At 39.8% G+C, this 25,000-nt stretch overlaps 2 protein-coding genes across 3 annotated transcripts in view; both read left to right on the plus strand.

The window, feature by feature from the left end:
- The first annotated feature begins 1,636 nt into the window (after positions 1–1,636).
- On the plus strand, positions 1,637–4,536 carry LOC138052783 (QRFP-like peptide receptor). Its single transcript, XM_068899361.1, has one exon. The coding sequence runs from the start codon at positions 2,930–2,932 to the stop codon at positions 3,956–3,958; it is 1,029 nt and encodes a 342-aa protein (XP_068755462.1). The 5' UTR covers positions 1,637–2,929; the 3' UTR covers positions 3,959–4,536.
- Positions 4,537–9,978: 5,442 nt separating this feature from the next.
- LOC138052796 (transient receptor potential cation channel subfamily A member 1-like) overlaps positions 9,979–25,000 on the plus strand; it is a 20,779-nt gene continuing 5,757 nt past the window's right edge. The window contains exons 1-9 of one of the 2 annotated variants that reach the window (XM_068899375.1): positions 9,979–10,203; positions 10,579–10,692; positions 15,479–15,866; positions 16,809–17,149; positions 17,949–18,222; positions 19,570–19,897; positions 21,612–21,814; positions 22,847–23,182; positions 24,191–25,000. The exon at positions 24,191–25,000 is cut by the window's right edge and continues 16 nt beyond it. In XM_068899375.1, coding sequence (XP_068755476.1) covers positions 10,626–10,692; positions 15,479–15,866; positions 16,809–17,149; positions 17,949–18,222; positions 19,570–19,897; positions 21,612–21,814; positions 22,847–23,182; positions 24,191–25,000 — 2,747 coding nt within the window. In that variant the 5' untranslated portion in view covers positions 9,979–10,203; positions 10,579–10,625. Of the gene's footprint in view, positions 10,242–10,578; positions 10,693–15,478; positions 15,867–16,808; positions 17,150–17,948; positions 18,223–19,569; positions 19,898–21,611; positions 21,815–22,846; positions 23,183–24,190 lie in introns of both variants that reach the window. The other variant, XM_068899376.1, reaches the window with a different exon arrangement.

Raw genomic sequence — 25,000 nt, forward strand, 5'->3', positions numbered from 1 at the left:
TTTGTGAGCCAAAGATAAGGTTTGACTAGAGATATTCCCGGTGAAAGTGGCACAGCGAATACTGAACCCCGACGTTTCGACTTCTTCGTTTACCAAAGGGCTTTTCTTTGTCGACAAAACAGTGCTTGTTTTTTCCACCATCAAGTGTTATTTTCTCTGGACTAAGACATCAAAAGTCTCTGTATTGTTAATGTGTGATTTTCATACCTTCTGGACATTTTTTTGTCTTTTCTCCTCTTGAAATGTGAACTACAACCGTGTATATTTGACGCGCAACTGAAATTTTCTTACCCCAAATCAGACAATAGCGTCAGTGTTCACGTTACTTTCGGTCAAATCTCAGCAAATATGTCTTGGTCCAGCGATCGCCATTAGTATGGAAAGCACATATTTGTGAAGAATCGAACTGCTTTGAAAGTTTTCCTTCAAAAGTGGCAGGGCGCACGAAAATGCCCTGTGAAAGTAAACCTAATTTCCATCGAAACTTGGCACTTTGTGATGCGTTGATTCAACTCTGGGTCAAATTATTCAGATGCAATGCATTCTTAAATGCAATGTACTGCAAATAAGACTCTTGCTTTTATTGCAATAAATATTAGTCCCAGCTATTAAAAGTTATACTTAATTACATAAAAAATGTTTAGTTAGTGTAGTAATATTGACAAATACACAACTTTGCACCACAACTTTGCACTGCACTTTTCGATTTGATAAATTTCTTACTTTAAATTTGAGGGAAACTGTAGTAATTGAAATTTTAAAGATATTTACAAACTGTATAGTAACATTTCCATGACAAGTAATTATTGTTAAGTATAATAATTTTGTTCATGATGATTTACATGATAAGTAATTATACATTATATTTGTAAATAATGTATATTTTAAAATTTTCATTCCCTTGTGTGGCTGCCTTGCATGGGTGTGTGTGTCACTATTTGCACCTTTCTGCTTTTGGAACCCCATTTAATAAGTAATACAAATATAACAATTCTTTAAACTTTGTACAGTGAATTATTTTACCTTTGTCTGCACATTCAAGTTTTATGAGACATGTGACTGTGTGCAAGGAATGGCAGCAAAAATAAACAAAAACCAGGTCAATTAAATTTTTTGACACACAAAACAGCCATAATATTCAGGTATACCTTCTCTTCAATTTCTTCTGCAAGTTTTTTGCAGTTACTATAAGTTGCCATACACCAAGAATGAAGTAAAAAATAAAATTAATGAACACAAAATGGTGTGTGATGTTCCATCATCCTAAATAAATGTATATTAATTACTTAACACTGTTGGAATCAATATTAAATTTTATTGGGACATATTAGTTATTAAATACTGGCTCAATTACTGATACGGTAATATTATTGATGTACTATATTTAATAATGAGTCATCCCTTTCACCCCTAAACCGGCCAAAACCGGCCATACTTAGTATTTTACTCATCAATAGGGAACCCCCAGGGGTCAATGGGTTAATTAATAGACTAAAAACATTTAAGATCAATGACTGCACATTTTATTCATTTTCATCCTGATTTAGATAAATTTACTTTATTCTCTGCAGTGAGATAGTAACTTACCACAAAAGTGAGCAATGAATATGAATGAGCATGAACTGCCCACATCAAAATTAATTAGTAGTTAATATTGTGTCAGAGTTCTATCGCAAAGTCTGCTTTGCCTTTAATTGCCCTTATAATTTTAAACATTGCACAGAAGACAAGATCTGCTTTATGTATTTCCAGACATCCCAATTTTAATTGTACATTTAATGTGGGTGTAATTTTACATCTACAAATGGTCAAGTGAAATTTTTACCTCCCCAAAGAGAACTCAATCAGAAAATTTCATTTCAGTACAACCTACAAGTCTGATGGCAGTGACCACATCATTCGTCACTATTGTATAGATTTTCTAAGAACATCAAAATCACTTTTGAATAACTCTCTGGTAGCATAAATGATGAAAACAATGAATAATTACTATGGTTAGACTTCATGGAGTTACCATAGATCAAGGACAGAATTATCCAATAAAGTAATAAACTGGAACTTCATTATTGACTCATTTTAGCATAATTATCAAGCATGCCTTCATGATCAGTTGATGTATCTAAGAATAATGTTTTGGTTCCGTTAAATGAAAGTTCTTGAAATTTTTAAGGTAGTGTATCTTGAGAGTGTTTGCACATGAGATAAATGCAGTGAACCAGGTTGGCCTCAGACACATACACAAAATAGCGGCTGGTATTAAATTTCTGTCTACGTATCTGTTGAGATAAGATGTTCTTTCAAAGGACTGAGGACATCTCATAACTCTAAACGATCAATGAAAGAAAGTGAATGAAGTGACATACTTCCTTCCAGCGCTGCATTCAAGTTGGATAAATCGAAACCTGCGAGCTCGAGGGATATATTTCGCAACCACGTTAGATAGTACTCCCTTCCCAACAAAGGAATCTGGCCTTTGCTCGGGTCTTTTCGCACTTTGAGCATTTGCTGTTCACTTAAATGGAGAAATAAAGCTAAAAAGTATAAAAGCTGACTCGAAGCAACTTCAGAGGCGTTGCTTCCCCGAGCAGACTAAAAGGGCTGCTTACAAAAAGCGTAACGAAAGAAAAATCCCCGCCGACTAAAATGCCCCTTGCAGAATCTTTCCCTGTCACGTAAACTATAAATGACCACCTTCAACTGGCAGAAGCTATATACAACGATCGAAGAAGCACAGGTTGAAATCACCGCTTCGAAAGCCATTTTTGTTTATATCACAGCGCGCGGTTGGAACACTGGATACTACAATTTTCAACAGCCAATCAGACAAAAGTCTCCTTTGTTGACAGCACTGTAGAAAACCGGTTTGGCAAGGTAATCTTATTCCGAATTTGCATGGAAGTGAGAACCGCCGTGACCTGAGAACACAAACATGATGGATGAAAGTAGTTTCCAGAACAAGTCAGGAAACAGCGTCGAAGATGCCTCCACAATATCACCCTTAATGACGATAGTCTTTTACTGTTTGTATGGCACAGTCTTTTCACTTGCGTTCGTCGGCAATACCTTGGCATTGATAACTTGTTATCGGACTTACAAGGCCACGACGTCTGTTCTTCTTTGCTTCATCGCCAGTCTGGCATCAGCGGATCTCATGTTTACTTTGCTTTCCATATTCGACCTAATCGCCTTTATCGGTAATGGTAATTGGTTTGGTGGAAATCCAATCTGCAAAGCTCAGAGCTTTTTCATTGAATCGTGCTACACAGTGTCTATCCTAACGCTAGTTGCCATCAGTCGAGAACGGTTAAAAGCAGTGTCTTCACCGGTCTTAGCGCGCACTCAACAAAGCACCGAGCGAACTTTCATCTCTGTTGTGATTTGGGCGATTGGAATCTTAACCTGCACGCCACTTCTGTACGCATATCACATTGAGAAAGACGAGGAAACTGGCAAACAAATGTGTCTTAATAAGTACATGGGAGACAATGGCAGGCAAATTTATTACGCAATACAAGCGGGTTTATTGTTCCTTTTTCCATTAGCATTCATGACCTGGGCACACATCCGAATCTTCAAGTTGTTGTCTAATCATGCGAGGACAAGAGTTTCCTTAATGTCGGATAAAAGACATGGGATGAAGCAGCGAAGAGTGACAAAGATGTTAGCAGTGGTAACACTTGTGTTTTTTATTTGTTATGGTCCGTTTATGGTCGTTCGTGCGTTGAGATATTTTTACATCTACAACGGAGATACGATTTGGAGGTTGGGACAAATGATGATTTTCATTCAGGCAGCGGTGAATCCCATCATTTACTGTTTCTACAGCAAGCAGTTTCGATTCTCCTTCAAGGATTTGATTTGCTGTTGCAACAAATGCACGAAACGAAAACCTCGAGCAGCCTCCACGACAACTTCTGAACTGAATGAGTTTTGCCAGGTTCCCTCGCAACAAAGTTAATTTCCTTATAAAACAAGACTTCAGTTTACCAAGCACTGTCTCAGATAGTTCTAAGTTTCTCAGTGAAGTTCAGGAACATGTAGGCTTTACAGTGTAACTATTCTTGGGTTTCACTCACGTGATCAAGAGCCATGTTTTTCAACGAAAACAAAAGAAAACGTAAGCATAATAATAGCTTTCAATTCCCGGAGGATTGGATCGGAACACCAACATGGCCGCCATTTCATTGTTTGGGGACACCAACATGGCGGCTGTGACGTCATGTGAAATCCAGGAATAGAACACGGAGTATCAGCTTTGCAGATTGTTGGGACTTGAAAACCATTCGATTGAAGCAGTATTTGAACGATATTTTGCATACCTCGTTTAAAAATCACTTAATTGTATATCAGTGGAAATTCTTTACCAAGGTTCGAGAGTCCAACTGCTCTACGGAGTTTCGAATTCTCAATAATCACTGACAAGTGTAAAATAGAAGCCAATGCAGTTTTCCACTTCTTGAAGAATATGGGCAACAAAATCGAGTAATGCAAGAATTAAGACAGTAACCAACTCAGTAATAAACTATGTAAATTCAAGCAAATTCCATTTTAATTACTTGCTATCTAGTTCCTGTTCAGTTTCCGAGAAGCAGAACTTTTGGTCAACGAATTCACAAACGGACTCAAAACCTCAAAATTTGCTTAAACAAAACACTTTTTTATTGTCCGTCTGCAATTAAATCATTTAGAATATTACTGAGACGGACGTGCATGAAAGAGATTATTACTGGGTTGCCGTATGTCAATCCCAGTCGGAAAAAGGGTAAGATTTGTTTGTTTTCTTTTGTTTTTTTTTTCCGTGTCATGAAAAGTCTTGCCTGTCACTCCCCTGCTAAGTGGTGTCTTTGTGCATAGAGTCTTGTGTGCGTATTTGTTAGGTTTGAGGGGGCTGCGGTAATGCGTAGATTTCTGTGGTGCACACCGGAGAATATTTAATTAACCAGCAATGGCGTCGAAAGTTATTCCAACTCGAATGGCGTTTTAGTGCATCTTTCAACAAAATATACCCTCATGGAGCTCAAGAATGGAACGTCACTTGGATGAACAAGACAGGCGATGATGATCTGGAATCTTAAAAGCGACGAGTAATGGACTTCGGCAACAATCTTTCACCCGTCAAGCCGAAATCAAAGTGAGCTGTATTTCCAATATTTTATCAGGAGTGCAGTTTTATGTACAACACTGAAACCAAATGGAATATTATCTGGTAACTTATGGGTTCAACAAAGTCAGGAAAAAAAAAATTGGAAATGTGACAGTAGAGAATTATTTGAAAGAAAGCTTGTCGACTATTTTGTGCATCATTATTCAAGGAAAAGGTTCTTGAGGAAAGGGTTTGAACCTGAAGTACATGGTAATTTGACACGATTGAGTTTCTTGTCTCCACGCACGCAATGAAATAGGAAGAGGTTTTCGCCTCTATGGGCAAATATGTTGTTGGTTTCAAATTTTTCGCTGGGAAAGGATTCTGTGGTATTTTCTGCCTTTGTGAATTACAATATCATGTTGTGTATTGAATTTTCGAGCTTAAGATTGAAATGTGATATGGGAGAATTTTTTTTAGTATTGCTCTGTAAGCAGGAAGGGGTCACGAAAATAAACAGGTCTGTTGGAAGCGTGCTTGAGTTTCAACAAAATGAGCCCCAAAATCAGTGAAAAATGGTGACGCCGATGAATAATAAAGTAGCTGCTATTTCCAAAATGATGGAATTACCTGGTGATAAATAACGTCGTACGCGTCTTGAAGAGTAAATTTTGACTTTGCATAAACAAATGGTCAACCTCAGGAGTTCGGCGATTGTGATCTTTGTTTTGACTTCGCTCATTTTATTGTCAAACTTTATAACACTTGACAGAAAAAGAAACTTACAAAAACCCGGTATCTTGCCATCATTTGACACAGATGCTTCACTGTTTGGCGAGTAAACATGCCGCGGTAACTTAATCACGGCGATGTCACTTTCGATTTTGCGATTTAAGTACAATAACAAAATTGAACGTTGCAAAAATCCCCCAAAATGTTTGTCGCTGATCGTAACTTTTTATATTCTATATTCACGGTTCAAAATAAATGTTGTTTTCATGTCGTAAATATGTTATTCTCGAGCGATCGTCCTGGAAACTTCCTTCTGCTCTTTCTAAAAACTGTGTATCAATATTTATTTACTTTTGCATCAATACTTGTTTTTGCATAAAGCAAGCTAACAAAATCTGTACCTTGCTGAGTTCGCATTTGTTAGCGTTAATAGTATTTTCCGTCCGATGCTTCTGTTTTATGACGGGTATATTATTTTGGTCTCCCATCCAAACAATAACCACGCCCTACAGGGCTTAACTTCAGTGAACTTCGGTATTACAAAGCTGTCAGATGCTCAGAGGGCACGCTTAAACTTGTGGTCAAAAGAATTTTATAAACATGTCAGCCGAGAAGCCAATGTTTTTTACTTCCCATTTATTTTCTTCAATCTTTCTGGATTCAGTACTTTGCTAGTAACCACATGTCTTCTCAGACTATTTACCCAAGACTTCTACCATGGCACTACAATGATAGACAATACCAAAACAATATCGTGCACTGTTAGAGCTACATATTACGCAAGGACAGATCTGTTCCGTCGTACGAACGTGTGAGGACCTGTGAGCCAAAGGGCCTCGTCTGGTATGACTTCTTAATGACCGCCCAACTTGAAAAAAATTGTCTGGAACGGTGTACGTACCACAGGCAGCCCAGTGTACCCTCACGGAGGGTCTAGTTTCTATTGGTCTTTCGTCAAAAGAACTTTTAGTTGAGTCAACAAAATTTCGAATATTCAAACGTACTCATAATGTCGTCCAGCGATGCTAGCTATGTCTCTAGCTCGGACTCGGAGGCCGCAGAAACGGAGGTCGAGTACGACTTAGAGGTCGAGGGTTCATCAAACTCGAGCGAACACAAAACCTCAGATGATGAACCAGGAGATGCCTATGAGAATGAGCCGATGGCAGACGAAGAATGGCTGGCTCAATATGAAGAAGAAAGAAAAACGGAGGAGGAACTTGAAAAGAAGCTTGAGCACACAGCCGAGTACTTCGTGGGCTCCCAATGAGCACGCTTAGATTTTACGAAATCTACCCACTTCTTTCGTCGTTTTCGTTTCTCGGGTTCATCCGCCCCTTCAAAAGGTATAGGATGGAGCGATATACCTTCTGTCTTACTTGGTTGGTTATTACAACCGAAAATAACGCATTTATCTGGCATTGTCCCGCTTCTTGACTTTCAAAAGCCTTCAAGAGCGAAACGAACGTACCGTAGTTATTCGGTTATAAGGCGCACGGTTTTTTCAAGAAAAATCTGTCTTTGGGTGGCGAGTTAGTGCTAAAATTGGGGTGCGTCTTATAGCCAAGTATTTTCGCGCAACAAAATCTTAAGATCACAATTTGAGAAGAACTTGCAGTTTAAACAACACAAGAAAAGGACACTAGTTGTCAATTTAAAAAAAGAATAGCGCTTTTAGAGACCTTTAGAACACTAAACGACGTCAAGAGAAAAGTAAACAAACGGAAATTTGCATACATGCTTAATAGCACGTGCTCAGTAACGTGATACCCATGAAAACAACACAATCGGTTGAACCTTGAACCCGGTAGTTCTTGCCAAGGAAGCGATCAATGGCCTGGAATGACGTCACGAATAACGTTGCACCCAGACTGTTTTCAATGACTCTGTGGCTCGGTCGTGTTTTTAAAATGCGCTATTTTTCAAGTTGAGAAACTAAATATTTTAAGCAAAAGTCACGGAAAAATAACGGAAATCACTCAAAATAATAAACTGAAATCTAATACGTTTCTTCGCGGATATTAAGACCATTGGGATCAATTGTTCTGCCTTTTAAAATTAAAAAAGCTTCCCTGGTCCGTAAGGTTTCTCAACTTGAAATAACGCCGATCAGATCAAGCCACTGATCCAACGTACACCGACAGGAAAATTGTCCACGGTTGCTTGCTTCGAAACTCTGCTATTTTTCAGATCTTTAAAAAATTATAAAAAATTACGGTTTTAACCAAATTCAAAAATTTTTGCGACATTTCTCCCAACTCAATGAGAAGATTTAATTAGGCGAAAATTTTTTTTTGGGGTTATAGGCATTTTAAGCTAGTGAGTTAATGACGTCACTTTTCCTTAGATCCAATCCTCTGAGGTCCAATCGATCACTTTGGAACGCGACCAATGGCAGACCGTGAAATCCAAAACTTACACCCAAAGTAAACAGCCTCTGGATACAATTTAACCAGTCAAGCGTTAAGCAATCACACTTTCAAGATCTGAAGAAAAAAAGGAAGTGATTTTTTTATCATAGTAGGGCTTTAAAGTGCACCTAAACTTAAATATTTTTCGTTCCTAATAAAAATAAATCTCCCCACCGAAGCAAGCATATTGTGTCACCATTCTTACTCGGAATTTCGCTTTTTCTGTGCCTTGCAAGCCGCGTAAACCTTGCGCAACTAGCAGTAATTTGGACCCACGACTGTGATATGAGAGGCATGGGTCTATTCTCGATTTTACGTCACAAACTGCTTAAGTTTGCATTCCTGTTTTCAAAGAAATTTTGCGTTGCAAAGCAGTTTGTGACATAAAATCGAGAATAGACCCATGCCTCTCATATCACGGTTGTGGGTCCAAATTACTCCTAGTTTGATAACTTTGCGCGTCTTGCTCCGCAGATAGAAGCAAAATTTTGAAGTAAGAATGGTAAAACATTCATTTTGGTGGGGAGGAGATTAATATTGTAGACGAAAAATATTTGAGTCTAGGTGCACTTAAACAATTATTTGCGAAGGCGAGGTGAATAATTGTTTTGGTATAATTACATATGTGATTACTTGAAAAATACGCATTTTCTTTAAAACAATTTATTTCTTCGTCTGTCACCTAGACAAAAGGGCTTGTGGCCATTTTGAAAAAAAAAAAAACCGCTTACAATAGGTGATTATATCTGTTTGCAAGCATTCCTATACCAACCACTGGAAGAAAAGAACCCCCTCTTTTGGGCAACCATTGAGGCTTTGGCGAGATGAATCCCCAAACCCTTGAATTTAAAATCCCCGTCCTTACCACTTAGCAAGGCTGTCTCTCGATCTGTATATTTTGTGAGATACCCAAAAACTTCGAATAGGGATGATATCTGTTCACAAACATTGCTTTTGTTATTCAAGCGTGCCAACTACAGAAGATCCTTTGTTTCGACAGACAATGAGGCTCTGGTTGGCACATTAATGACAGTCGGTGACGTCAACGATATCTTCGCTATACCGCGGAATGGTTTGATAGGAAACTGTTGCCTCTTTATTGCACCGTGTAAGGCATTGTAACCTTTTCTAAAGAAATTTACGTCAAGACATCTGAAAAATGCCTTGATATATTTTTGAAGAAAAGAGGTGTCTAGTTTTTACATAATTAACTCGCGCATTTCACTGAAGTTTAATCAAACGGATTTTAAAAACCAAAAGCCAAATGTACTTAATTAGTGTTACCACGACGGGAATGAGTCATTAGAAATTCAATGAATTTCAATGAACCAGAACTGTCAACTACAGTATTTTTGGGACAGCCGCAAGTTCAATGAAGCAACCGTAGATGATAATCCTAGTGGTATAAGCAGGGTCACACCGGTGATCAGATCGAAGTAACATACATAACATTAAAATTAAAGGCAGGAGCCAATGCAACATAGATTAAATAGTAGAGCTATATCACGCCTTAATTTATGTGCGTAAAAACGTTTTCTAATGCAAATATTCATTGAATCCGAAGAAGGCTTGTTTAACCAGCCGAGATATAGAACAAACAAAATCCAAAATTACTCGACCTTGCATCGGCTTCTGCTTTCATATTTGTTGAAATCACTTTCGGGTCACTCACACTGTTGCTAACAGCAATAGAACGAAACAAATGAACACTATGACTCGTGTTGTTGGTTGCGTAGCAACAACGTGCGAGTCACACAACGAATAATGTTTAGTGTTCTTCAGGACACACGTTCAAAACTCTGCCGGCTATTCGTTTCATTAGAGCTCGAGAGCCAACAACTGATAACTCGACTATTATCAGTTTGTTTATCCAATTACTGTGAACCAGCATCATTTAAATCTAAGGAATGAAGACCATAGATTTTCTTCGACAATAACTTTGACAACTCATGGCGATTTTTGAATTCACAAGTGATGGTGAGTCCGATATCATTCGCAATACCTTACATCATCATGTAAGTAATAACCTCCGAGAAAAGCAATGCTTTCCAGCAATAATTTTTGGCGTACAGTTGTGTCAGACAGAACCGTGACGGGTACAGCACATCGCTTTTATTGTACTTTTTGTAAAACCAGAGAGAACTTGATTCTTTCATTCGTCGGTCTTTAAAATGTTCAGCCGGTTTCGTTTCTTCTTTTCCCTGTTTTACTCAGTCCTGTGTGGTCCTACTGCCTCAAATCCTGTTCTATTAGTATCATAGGAGGTATCAAAAATGGCTAACTAAAATATACAACTTGCTTATTCTCATGTTGCGTTTAAAACCTGTCTGTGCTTATTTATAATTTATGTAGTCTCCTCAGACTGCACGTGCAGGGAAACCTAAATTAACTGCTCAGTCATGGTGGATGGTACGCCTACCGCGGCATTTCCTGAAGAACACTACGTAAGATTCTCCGATGGAAAAAGTAAGTTTTACATCAGTTACATTATTCATTTGTAGCGTTACGTTGAACCACTTGCTATGGTTGCTTCGTAAACGATCACGAATATCACTGTTTTTCTCAAACTTTGCCTCTCCTATTGTCGTGAACATCCTTGATTGTCTTTGACCTGGGATGGATGGAAGCAAATCGGGAAAAAAATTAGAGCGACCCTAGTTTCTCTAAAACATTGGAAACCTGGAACGGACTTTTAAGATGCTGTACTGACCGCCCGGGAGGGGGGGGGGGGGGGGGGACACCCATGTGAAACAGACGGGGATGCTCGTCGTCTCGCTTAGGGGTGTAAATTTTGGATTTGGTCTCGCTTAGGGTGTTCCGGGCAAAGCGCCAATATTTTATTTATTTCGTTTAGGGTTGCGCGAAGTAACACAGAATTACGCGAAGAAAAACAGAAGTCAAATTTCCTTTTAAATTTTCTTTTTAGATAAAAGCATTCGATGATTATGCCTTTTTATCATTAAAACTCATTGCGTGTCGTATTTTTGTGTTTTTAAACGGTCTCTTTTAGGGGTCAAAATTTGCTTAAGCCACGCCTAGATTGGTCTCCTTTAGGGGTTAAATTCAAAATTTCCGACGAGCATCCCCGTCTGTTTCATATGGGTTTACCCCCCCCCCCCCGGGACTGACCGCTGATATGAAAACAACTTGTGATTTTCGAAGAATTGCGAAATCCCCTGTTCCACTATCGGCGGGAATAAAGGAGAACTGGGCTTACCATCCTATGAAGGACAAAAACGTATATATTTTGTTACCTGAAACTACAATTACTGCAGAGGCGGACGGATCTCGTGTGGGGCAGTTTACAGTCATGGAAAGAACGAACGGGAAGCTTGAGGAAGGGTCTCGGGCTTTCCTTTCCGCAGTCTAGCCAGAGTTCGGTCTTTGCGATTTCTCTCAGCCACCTCTCAGTTTCTCTGAAGTATTCACTCGCTCTTCAGAACACTGTTGCTAGCCAGGGAATTTTAGACTCGCTTTAATTCCAGAGAGAACTCTTTGCGTGACTGTAAGACCTTTTCACACGTCGGTTTCAGTCAACGCGGTAGATAGTTGAGTTTCCGTGGGTCATCAGAAGAATAGCCTCGATTTCCGCCGCTCTCTCGAGTCCGGTCTTCGTACCATAAACAAAGGCTGGTAATCGAGCCTATAAAAAGAATCACCACGCATGCCCCTTTGCGCATGTGTATGTGTTAAATCCTGCTTGATTACATGTACGTCACATCTTGAAGAAAGTTTTACGATTTCATTGGCTTTGAATGGGAATCGCGTGCTACGACAGTGGAATATTGAATGAAGGTCTGTGGTGAGGAGTAAGATAAAGAAAACCACTAGGCTGCCTCATGTCTTATTTTAATAGTGAAAGTAGGCCGGTCAATTTGTTACGCTGTTTGTTTTCTTGCGTTATGTGTTGTGTATTGAACTGTGAATAATTACACAGATTGTGCATCGAACTAGTGTCTCTATGAGGTTTAATTTTAAACCGGTTGAATCAGTGTTTATCTTTGCTCTGGAAATTTGGTACCTTGTTAGATCCAAAACGAAAAGATATGAACTCTTTTTTAATGCGAAAATATATCAGTCACATCAGTGCCGATAACGTTTTTAATCCATACTCAGTGCAATCTTTTCAGTGTTTCTCAGAGAACTAAAGTATGGTTCTTATCAAAGCGTTATCTGTCTTTTTCATTTACATACACAGTGTAATAGTGATACTATCGTGAGGCTGCATAAAGTCTCTACATTTGCATTTTCAAATGAATTTCTTTGTACATATGTATGAAGGGGTAGTTTCTAAAGAAACTGTGGTGCTGCGTCGGTGGGGAAGTAGTATACAAAAATTTGGTTTTATCAACGGAGTTGATAATGTAAATTGGCCATAGAACCTCTGTACGGTGGCCAATTTACATTATCAAGAATCTCTGTACGGTGGTCAATTTACATTATCAACTCTGTTGATAAAACCAAATCTTTGTACATGTAACGAGGTTGACTTTGGGTGGTCATTCACTGACCAGTCAGTATCCCGTGTAGATGCCCTCAGGCGCCTCGTTACTCACGTGTAGCAAAATCTTACAATACCTTTATTCAACCTTTATTCAAAAATTTATAGTCCTGCAACGGGTTACCATTACGGAAGACGCCTAAATAAAATGAATATAAAATGAATATAAAAAATGATATTTCTCGTACTGAGGCAAATTTTTGATTAATAAGACGCTTTTAAAAGGGCATATTCGTGGGATGCACAAACAGTTAACAAATTGTCCAGTTACAGTGAACTGAAAGTACGGGTAAACTTCCAGAAAAATAAATCTGCAATATAACTAGAAGTTATTTGTTGTAAAAACAGAAATGGAGATTATCTTATTATCAATGCTATTAAATTTGCAAATGGAAACAAATTTCCGCGGCCCCCCGTGCATACGAAACCTGCGCACGCAGTCAAAACTGTGCTATCCTGTCACCCCCTCCCTTTCACCGGAAATGGTGTATTTCTATACGTATACGTAAACGACGTTGTTAACACAAATAGATACATCATCAATACAGTTTTGACGTCTTCTTTCACTTTATTTGAAAATACTAGACTGAATTTGTCTTAAAATAGTTATAAAAAGCACAAATAACAGCTAAAGCACAACAGCTGACGTTGGAATCTCCGCTCGCGGCTGGCAACCCAGGTTTGTTGACAAAAAGTTGCCATAAAATCTTTTAAATGGTTTTCTGGCCCTTAAATTGCGAACAATTGACGTGATGTCGGATAGCACAGTTTTTCCCGCTTGCTGAGTTCTGACTGGTCAATTTAAATTTCACTAGCTCTCGCCCTATGCACGGTGGAATGAGAGTCTGAAGTTTCCAGGGGTTAAGCCGGATGGCGCAGTGGTGAGAGCACTCGCGTCCTACAAATGTGGCTCGGGTTCGATTCCCAGACTCTGCGTCATATGTGGGTTGAGTTTTTTGGTTCTCTGCTGCATCGAGAGGTTTTCTCCGGGTACTCCGGTTTCCCCTCTCCTCAAAAACCAACATTTGACTTGATTTGCATTAATTGTTAATCTCAGTTTACAGTGTCCCCAATTAGTGCTCAAGCGCTAGAACGACTTGACACTTCAATAACTTTCCTTTCCTTTCTGAGTCCTTTCCACTGAAGTAAAGCACGTTCGAGTGGGGTTCGAACTTGGATGGGAAACATCGCAAAAAACATTAATAATTTTCTTAAATACATGATTTCTCTTTGTTAAAGGCTTTTTCCTTATGTTCTTTTCACATTTTTGATTCCTATATTGGGAGGAATGGTATTGGAATTCCCAAACAGTGCTTTCGAATAACGGGTGTTCACTCACAATGGCCAAATGAACACACTCGTTCGATTGATAAATGCTTGGCACAATGGCCGATTGAACACACTGGTTCGATTGGCAAAATGTTTGGCACAATAGCCAATTGAACACACGGGTTCGATTCACAAAATGTTTTGGAATGACTGCACAAACTGGTTCGCAAGAAACAGGTCGATTTATAGAGTATTCGCTGTATGCAGAGTGGAACACACAAGAACGAAGCAAGATCTAGAAATAAAGTAGAAAATTCTCCTTTCCTTTAAAGCTTGCCGTTTTCAAAGAAAACTCATTTGTCCACTTTATCAAATACTTTCATAGAGGAAGCAGAGAGGATTTGAAGCCAAACTTTGGCTCATATCCTAAACACAGAACTCCGTGTCCGAGTGGTTTAACGCGATGCTTCTACGCGCTCATAACAGCAGTTGAAGGCTCGGTCGGGTTCGAACTCACGCAGTAAGAATTGCTTTTCGACTTTTCGGAGATATGCTATATTCCCCCGGATCCCCGGGTTGTAGGGTTAATTCATTTCTGCGGGGTATACACATTCGTGACTACGATGAAGAAAAATAACAAAAAGAAAAAGGAACACGCCCGAATTGTTACCGTGGCTGCCTTCGGCAGCCCATGGAATTATTGTACAGGTACATGACGCTTTCCCATCAGCGAAAGATCAAAGTTTCGGAGGTAGTTTCTAGTGCCTCTTTACTTAAGCTGGAATTGTAGTAGTTGTCAACTGCAGTGTACTCCAGAATTGAAGTCACTGCGCATTTTTGGAGTGATTTATCAGAGGAGTGGCTTTGTAATCGAGAAGTCACGGTGAGGATTTCTGTGGAAATAGTTATCGAGATTAACGGTGAAAACTTGAAAAAATATTCGCCAGGCACACATGATGAGTTGATATATCTTACTTATTTACACATCATCACAACAGGTATAAGACGTAACAAAACCCTCAAATAACTTGAAAACAAATACGCGAGTGAAAATTATAATAGTAAGTATGTAAAGAAACTTAAGTCTTTCTTTTCCAAGAGCAATGTGTTTGAAAATAAACTGTGATCGCTGCGATAATGCGTTTGTCGTTATTTTCTTCAAAACAATGTATAATAAAACACTTATTAGATTCGGTTTTTGTGATATTCGGAATAATTATTCCGGATATCACAAAAACCTCATCCAATAATTGTTTATAATTATTTCCATAGTACACCATATTGCTTTCTGGGGTTAGAAACGGGAGCTACGGCTTGGCTAAATTTATATATTAGCTATAAAAAGTCTTGGAGTTGGCTGATTACACAATGCTCTTTTATATCAAGTGCAGATTTGTTAGAGGTTTGATTAGTAAAGAATGAGATCATGCAAATGCTAAATGCTAATCATTGGTACAACGATATTTCTATTTCTCTCCACAGAGAGCCCATTTTCTCTCAGGGCGAAGCTGATTTCTCCCGCAACAGTAACACCAATGAATGTTAGCCTGGACGACGCTGTAGAAATGGAGCTTTGTCCGGCTGCAAAACCGCTCGTAAATCGTCCAAAATATCATCATATGTTATCAACAGGAAAAGGAGTGAGCGTTTTCGAAGCCGCGAGGCAAGAGCGTTTGAAAGCTGGGGCCACTAAATTGACATCGATAGAACAGGAATTAATAAATGCCACGGATAGTAATGGATACACAATATTGCACCACGCAGCTCGTTGTAATCGACCTGAGGCCCTCAACCTTTTGTTGGATGACGGTGAGGTTGATATTGACCAAGTGGAGAATATGGGATTTACTGCCCTTCATTTGGCTGTTAGGTACGTCGTTACCAGTTTAAACGATTGTCTTGTTATTTGTTTGAATTGAACATGTCCAAACCACAAAAAATACCTTTCGCGGCGTGATTCTTGATTAAGGGAGTTTACTACGAGAGCGCACGTCAACGACAACGCCTTTAAAAATTGGGAGTTTACGTTTTCAAACTTTCCCGAGATTATTTCGTTTACCTAACTATCGCCTAAGGATTGAATTGGAAGCCGGGAACGGCGATCAAACTGAGCAATAAAATTAAAATTTGCTATAACTTGAGATTTGGTGATTTCACGTTACAGATTTGCAGGGAAAGGGAAAGAAATGTACACAAATTCAAAACGCAAGTGCAAAAGTAATGTTTTGCTTATTAAATATCACACAAGAGTTTACTGGTGTTCTTGCTGACTTTGCCGTCGTGAAAGATAAGGTCCCTTGTGTGACCATTTTCTCTCATCTATTTCTTAAGGTGGATGTGTCGCGAAATTTAGCCAAATTTAGTGTCTGGGAACTGGCAACCAAGTCAAGCGAAACGTAAAAGTGACTACTTAGAACACTGAAGGAACGTTTGAATAAAACAACAAATGCAAAGGAGGCAAAGATGGGCAACTTTAAAGAAGATTAAAATGGATTGCAATTGGGATTTTTGAAAACTGATTAGCCTATTAATAACATTTACTCGAAGTTTATCTCTCTTGTTTGTCACTTAATTTATCTATGCTCGACAGACATTTTTGTCACAAAGCTTACTTTGAAATGAGCTGCTTAAAAGTAAATTTCTGGGTTAATGTAGAGTTGCATGGCGACTGCACGACCATGACACAGCCCCTTCAAATTCAGAGTAACTGACCAGTATAAAAAATGTCCCACACCAAGGTTTAAATCACTGATGGTAAGGCAGACCATAGTATAATACAAGGTTTAAGAATTATTTCAATTTTTTTCTTCAGACACAAGAGTATTGAAGCTTTGAAAGTCTTACTTAAAAGAGGTGCAGATCCTAACAAACCAGACAACGATAATTGCACGCCACTTCTGTTTGCAGCTCGTAGGGCCTACAAAGAAATCGCAGATATTCTTCTCAACGATCCAAGGACGAAAGTGAATTACGCCAACTCTGCGAAATTGACCCCTTTTCTTGCAGCCTGTGCGAGCGGGAACAAATCTCTGTGTGAAATGCTTTTAGGTTGTGGTGCTGATCTCACCGCCAAATCGTCAAATTTGACTACTGCGCTCCACTTTGCGGCCTTTAACGGACACGTAGAGATTTGTGAATTGTTGATCTCAACAGGTATGAAATCGATTTCCTCAAGCTTATTGTTTGCCTCACCTCGTGGAAAGTGGGAATTGTCTATTCGACCTTCAGAATGATGTAAGAGAACGACTACGTGTACAAGTTTTCTGTACTGGGCACGCACGCGCATTACATTTAAAGAACGAAAATTTTCGAAATGCGCATGCTCACAACCTAGCTTGTACTCCAATATGAAAGTCGCTATTACTTTGCAGAAGGCGGCGTGGTCCAATTGTTAGACCTTTAGATTTGCAAGCAGTTAGTATACGCTGGGTTTCAATCCCTGCCAGTTGATCTGGTGACGCCATATCCCACAACCGCGCGCGGCCTTAGGTGTTGTTTCCAAACTCCCTGCAGTATTTCCATCACCAAAACTCAACAGATCATTCCGTGTCTACCACATTTCCTGTTACTGCCGGAATGAACGTTCAAGTAGATCCGACGAGATCTAACCTCGCCTCTGCCATGTTGAATTCGAAAATAAGGCCGCGCGCGGTTGTGGGATACGGTGTTAACATTTTTCTCCCCGGTGGTGGTTGGATTTACATTCGGAAGTCCAGAAGTAGTTGCCTCCTCCCATTTGGAATTCCACTTAACCATGCCAAGTTTCATTTAAATTACTGTTTTAAGGTTATTACATAGACAGCAGGTAAACTAGCTTGATTGCAAAGCACTAAGAATTTCTGGTGTTATAATATTATTTGAAAAACGCTCCAAACATACCTTAACTTCAGCCTGTTAATGCATCGGTTGTTTCTTCAGTAGCTTATAAATGAAGCCATCCATTTATTTGCAGCAAAGAAACTTCAGCTCTCCCTGAAGGATTTCTTAGAAGAAAGAGACGTGGAGGACACTGCAGCCTTGCATATGAGCTGTTTTAAGGGTTATCTTGGAGTTGCGAAGTTACTGTTGCGCCATGGCGTGGATTACGAAGCTGTGAGAGGAGTGAACTTGAGTACGCCGCTTCATTTCACAGCGTTTCGTGGGCACGAGGAGTTGACAAGGCTGTTAATTTCTAGCGGTGCATCGGTTGATTTTAAGGATGGGTATTTACAAACACCTTTGCATAGGCAAGTTACTAAGTTGGCTCTGCCTTAAAGCGTTGTTGCACTGTGCAATTTTTCGTGCAGCTTGTCTCGCAACACCATTGCGAGACAAGTTGCGCGAATCATTACCCATTCAATGCAACATACCTTGCAACGACCAAAAACGTTGCGAGACCAGTCGCAGAAATCGTTGCGTAAAGAAGAATTGAGTTCCACTTTCCGCAACGGTTGCCGCATTGCGCATTGTAACAACTTGTGTCGCAACGGTTTGTGGCACCAGCCAATGAAAATGTTCCTATAACGTCATGTGATTATCGAAAGGAGACAGGTTGCATGAAACATTGCACAGTGTAACACCCGTAAAAAAATTTGTTTCGTCATATTTTTCTTGTTGTTGTTGTTGTTGTTGTTGTTGTAATGTGAGAAAGTTTGAAGAAATGGCGTTGCGAGACAAGTTACACGAAAAACAGTGTAACAGTGCCTTTACAGAGACTTGTTTGCGTTTGTTTATTTAACCGAGGAATGTAATTGTAATTGACGAGTACCGTCTGACATGGGTCTACGTCTTCCATTCGTACGTTGACCTGTTAAATAGAACAATTTTCCTTTTTTTTGGTTCCCTATTTCGTTCTATTTTTTCTGTCAAGTTGAGTTGACCAATAGAAGTTGTTAAATAATAGTCTTACAGGCAACAGTTTATAGACCTCTTTCAAAATGGCGGCCAAATAAAGTATTCTTTTGTTTCAATGCTAATAAGCCTAACTAGCCTCGCTACAACGAGCAAATTTCAAAAGAATTTGTGTTTCAAAATGAGGGCAGTAGGTCTAATTAACATAAAGACAAAAGAATGTAAAAGTAGTCGCCATTTATGAAAGTGGTCTATTGAAAAGTAGAGTTAATTGAATAGAGGGTAATGTGAAGTGCTAGATTTCTATCCCATATGAACCATGTGAGCGTTAGCCCTACTGATGGAAATGGGCCCACACAAGGACAGAGAAAAACTCTGACCAGGGTGGGAATTGAACCCACGACCTTCGGGTTAGATCTCCGCCGCTCTACCGACTGAGCTACAAGGTCAGACGGGAGCAGGCCGTGGGAACTGAAGATGTCTAGCACTTCACATTACCCTCTATTCAATTAACTCTGTTTAAAATGTAAGTGCTACACGGCCAACGTTTGTATAAACGTAACCTTTCCGTGTCTATTGAAAAGTAGCCTAACATATAAGATGTTTGAAACATTTCAGTGCTGCACTTGTCTTCGGCTAGCCGGAGTTTTGTATTGTTGACGAGGATATTGAATTATCATGACTTTCTTTCGAGAATGATTGCCCCGGAGGGCAGTGACTTCATATATATCATCCCTTTTTAGAGCTGCAAAGTTGAATCATACGAAAATAGCCGATATTTTGTTGGAAAATGGAGCGAGTATAGAAGCAAAAAACATGATGGACATGACGCCGTTTTTGATGGCAGTAGCTCACGGATCCAAAGAAACAGCTGAAATGTTGCTGGATCGTGGAGCTGACCTGTTTGCTGTGGACTCTTCCCATAATAGTGCCTTTCATCTAGCCGTGATATACAAAAGAACTGAACTGATAACCATGCTGATGGAGCGAGGCAAGGATGACCTAGTTGAATTAAGAAACAACGACCTCCAGACCGTGGTACATCTTGCTGCTTGTTACGAGGAGCCCGAGGTGCGCTGTTTTGCCATCTTACGAACTATTTTAAATCACGTTTTGGTTAAAAGGGAAACAAAGCCCCAAGGAATCGCCATTGAACGAGCTAAATGTTATCAAAAAGGTGGTAAAACACGTTTTTAGATAAAGGACAAATATCCTCTCCACATTCATGGGCTACAAGCACCCTTGGCTCGATGGTGTCATGTCCTTGTTCTTGGAATGTTAATGCTAAAGCTTTTTAGCAAAGAGCGTCCTTATTGTCCAAAACTGCACCTAATTAGATGCTCGGCCATGACAACCAATACGAACCAGGTGATCTGGTGACGTAATTCGGAGGACTGGGAAGAAAACATTTAACGCCATATCCCACAACCGCGCGCGGCCTTGAATGTTATTTTCGAATTCAACATTGCAAAGGCGAGGTTAGATCTCGTCGGTTCTACGTGAATGTTCATTCAGTAACAGGAAATGTTGGAGACACGGAATAATCTGTTGAGTTTTGGCGATGGAAATACTGCAGGAAATTTGGAAACAAGACCTAAGGCCGCGCGCGGTTGTGGGCTACGGCGTTAAAATGTTTTTTTTTTCCCAGTCCTCCAAATTACGTCACCAGATCACCTGAAAGTATGCCTTTGCTACCTATCTGTTTCCAAAAATAAAGTAAGGGTGAAGGTTAGCGTTATTTTTAGCTTAGGGTAAATTCAGCAGTTAATGTTTACTTAAAGAGCAGCATTTGGGGGAAACTTTGTGACGTTAATTGTCTGTATTCTGCGACACGGGTGATGCTTTAGTTGGGAAGAAGAGCGTGCTTCCAATTAGGGTTATTTCTCGTTGTATGTGAAATAAGCAAGTAAAGTTATTTAGAAAGTGGAATTTTCTTGATTTAATGTTTGTTCATGGCACTCAAGGTGGCTATAAGCTGTGGCAGAGCTGAAATAAACGGTTGCTAACAAAATTTTTCATACGAGAATTTTTGCTCGCCAGTTGAGCAAACCAAGGACCAAGCCGGCAGTTTACGCCTGTTAACAGATGTTATTAAATTCTCAACCTCAGATAATGCATTTTGCGTGCTCTGATTGGTTTACTCGATCTCGGTTATTAGCTCATATACCTTAGTTTGACCTTATATGGCAAATGATTGCGCTAAGCAATCATTTGCGAAAACTATTTTGGCCGAAAAGCGAAATTTCTCTCTGAATAAAGCAAAAAAAAAAACAAAAACAAACTTTTTTGCGGAAAGTTTGGATCAATTCTGGCGCTTAGAAGTACGCGAAAAAGTAAGAAATGTTTTTATGAGAAGCCTGCGTCTGTCTGACCACAGGGTATTACACAACATCGCATATTCATCAAGTTTTTTCGATTTTTCTCGGATTTTCTCGCTTTTTTCGCTCGTATTTCGTTCTTTCTAAACTTTTGGAGTTTAAGGAACTTAACAAAACAATTATTCCGTTCGCGCCGAGTTTTTGGATATGTTACTGGTTATAGCCAACGAGGTGCGTAGCGCCGAGTTGGCTATTTACCATCTCATATCCAACGCGCGCTCATGGAATAATTGTTCAATAACCCGAGACTGACCGAATTCATCAACGATGCGAAACGGTCATCAATAACAGTGGTTAGCTAGTGGGATTCACTTGGCTTCTGCTTGTGAAGGAAAAGAAGAACAGGAAGGTGGAACGTATGCACAAAAGCAACCATGATAGCTGAATTTTTTTCGTTCCTTTCACAGATTCTGAAAATGCTTGATACAGAAAATTGTACCTCGGGACAGCAAGACATCAATAGTAAGATACCTCTTCATCTTGCAGCAGAAAATGGATCAATAGAGTGCATCAAGGCTCTTGTAAGATTCCCAACGTTCTTAATAGCTTTGAATGACCGAGATGATCATGGCAGGACACCGCTTCACCACGCAGCCTTAAACAAACACATGTGAGTATACGTCTTTTCCTTTAATTTTCTGGTAAGCTGGAACACTGACGACATTCTTTGAAATGCCGGAATGAATAAATGTTCTTAAAGTGCGGGTTATAGACAAAAGAGAGAAGTAATCCTCGCACTTATCGAGTGGATAATTTAAAGACCCATCTTCAATCGACAGCCATTGCGTGCCGTGGAACAATGTTCATATATGAAAATTCCACCAATAGCTGAAACGCATCCAATCAGATCGCCACGATACGCAATGCGAATTTTCCATAACAAAAACGAACGGTCGGTCGGAAAGCCTGTCGGTTGAAGGTGGGCCTTTATGCAATTGTCCCTTTTTATAGACACATAAAAAAATATGGTGTCTTCAACAGTATTCGAACCCATGACCTCTGCGATCTCGGCTTCAGCGGGATTGGCTCCCAACCGAACTAATGACTTCATAGCTCAGTTGTTAGAGCGTTTCACCGGCATCGCAAAAGTCATTGAAGCCACCTGAATTTTTCAGGTTATTTATAGGTGGATGCATTATGTAGACGCTTACACCACAACCTGTGCGTCATTCTAAGTGAGGGCTCTGTTTGGTGCAAAGTTTGGAGTCGTTGGAGGTCATTGGTCAAACGGTAACAGGCACACAATAAAACTGTTGGGGTCTTTCCGGAGGAGCCATACCAAATGTGCGAGAAAATGGCGCGATTGTCCCACGAAACGATTTCACCAATTGAAAAAAAGAGAGCAATCTCTGCTCCGATAGGTTCTTCTCTCTCATCAATTTTCACTGACTTGGTTTTATTTAATTTAGATTCTTCGGTGCGGATGCTCAGCTTATATATATATAACTTTAAGACATATAATTCGGGTGACTACTCAGCTATCTTATAAATACTTGTGAGTTTCCCAAAATTTCATTGTAACTCATAGTCAAAGGTGTTTGCTGGAGATGTTTTATGCAGCAATCTTTATCCGCTGAGTGAAGTGACATCATCAAAAGCGGATAATCAAGCACTTATATGCTGAGTTTCTGTTTCTCTTCAGCGAAGCCTGTAGACTGTTGCTCGGGAAAGGGGGTGTTGTTGCCAGTCAAGATAATCATCAGAGCACTCCTCTTCATCTAGCTGTTAAAGCTGGCGCACTGGAAATTGTCCGACTGCTGCTAAACCCTATGCTTCCGAATACATTGGAAATCAAGGATGCTGATCAGAACACCCCTCTTCACATAGCGTGCATGCACAACCGTCTCGACGTACTCAAGCTGTTGTTAGATAAAGGAGCTGATGTTTCCGCGCGAAACAAAGACTGCATGAATTGTCTGGATGAGGCCATTGAGTGGGATGCAATACAAGTGGCTAGGACGCTTGTGAAACACAAGAGGTCTGTTCTCCAGGGCCTTTGCTTTCGATTATTAGATAGTCACTTAATTAGTTAGACTGCTTTTGCAAACTGAATAGGGAGGTTTGCCATACAGTACCGACACTGATTTAAGACCGAGGTAATTATTCGGCACCGAATGGTGCCGAACGAAGCAAATTAATGTTTAAGGTGCGAAGAGCGAGAAAACGCGCAGAAATAATATTTATCTCACTGTTCTTTTGCTTTGGTCTGATTGGCTGCAGATAGTACGGCTATGCAAAACTAAGACATCACCGACACTGTTTTGTGACAAGTCCTCTTATAAGATTTAAAATCTATCTAAAGATTATGTGATTCATCGGCAACAAAATTCAGGCCTTAGCTGTTGAACTGCTTTTCCGGACTGCCTCGACTTTCATTTAGCAAATTTACTTGATCTAACATTAAAAATTAACTTTCCGCTGACCAACTTGAACGCCAACTCAAATAGTGCATGCATTTTTGTCTTTGCTGTACATAGTCCGTTGAAGACTAGAAGAAATCTACCCTGTATCCTACAAAACGGTACCAGAAAGTTGACTTCTTTGAATAAGCAGTGGACTCTGGTGGCGAAAGCTAAGTGTTTAACTGGCTGGAGGAAATCTGGGTCTTCCGAATGATTTGGATAAAGGCCATAAACTTTAGGTCACGTATCACAGCTCCTTTTAATCTCCGTTTGGCGCTTAATTTTTTTTAAAAATCGGCTTATACCACAAGTGAATAGTGCTTTACTCGCATTCTGATTGGCTAGCTTGGAGGTAAATAGCAAGTACTGTTCGCCTTTGAGCAAACGGAGAAAAACAAAATGGCTTCCTGTTTCGCTTCGGTTACCGAGGAGCAAATTTTGTCGATAAACTCGGCTGATTATTCAACTTGTGTGGTACACACTAAAAGAATTATTCACCTCGGTGTTGGTGAAAGTAGTTGATATTTACCTCCTTTTCGGTGAGTAATTGCTAATTATTTATCCTTAAATATATTCTTTGACAGGTGGAAAGAAGTAGTCGACGTGTCTTCCAAAGATCAAATACCTCCAATGGAGAAGCTGATACAAAAGCTTCCTGAAATAGCAGGGATAGTGCTGGACCAGTGCATTTGTTACGATCATCGACCAACCAATCACCCAGATTACACAGTGACTATCAATTTCAAAATCTTGGACCCGTTTGATTCTCTCTCTGGCAACCATTACTTCTTTGGTCCGGGTACCATGGCGACGTACTGGCGTGAGAATCTTCTGAATCACTGTGTCACACAAACTCTCTTGAGATGGAAATGGCTTCTCCTTGGAAAGTACCTCAACTACTTTAATTTCGCTACGTTTATCGTTTTCCTAGTATTATTTTCTTTCTTCATTGTCAATAAAAGAAGTAAAGTAAGGCTTACGCTTACCAGTGCAGTAGACAAAGGTACAGAAAGCGACGAGTCGACGGCGCTCCCAGTCGTGATTCTCGTATTTTTGATTTTAAAAATTGTGTCAGAGATTGTTCAGATGGCTTGGCTAAGACATAATTATTTCAAAGATTTCACAAACCTTCTGGACATGACCATGCAAATAAGTGCACTAGTTTATATCCTCCCTTACGTAACCAATGACGACCTTTACGGAAATGCCCATGTGCAATGGAGAGCTGGAACAGTGGCCTTACTTCTTCTTTACGTAAACTGCATTCTGTCCCTCCGTCGTGTGAGTTCAGTGGCAATTTATGTAACAATGTATGTTGAAGTGTTCATCACGTTCATCAAAGTAATCGCCATCTTCGCTGTCGTCCTAATCGGCTTCGCACTGGTCTTTCACGT

Source organism: Montipora capricornis, chromosome 6 (genome assembly GCF_036669925.1).
Source record: "Montipora capricornis isolate CH-2021 chromosome 6, ASM3666992v2, whole genome shotgun sequence".
Classification (NCBI taxonomy): domain Eukaryota; kingdom Metazoa; phylum Cnidaria; class Anthozoa; order Scleractinia; family Acroporidae; genus Montipora; species Montipora capricornis.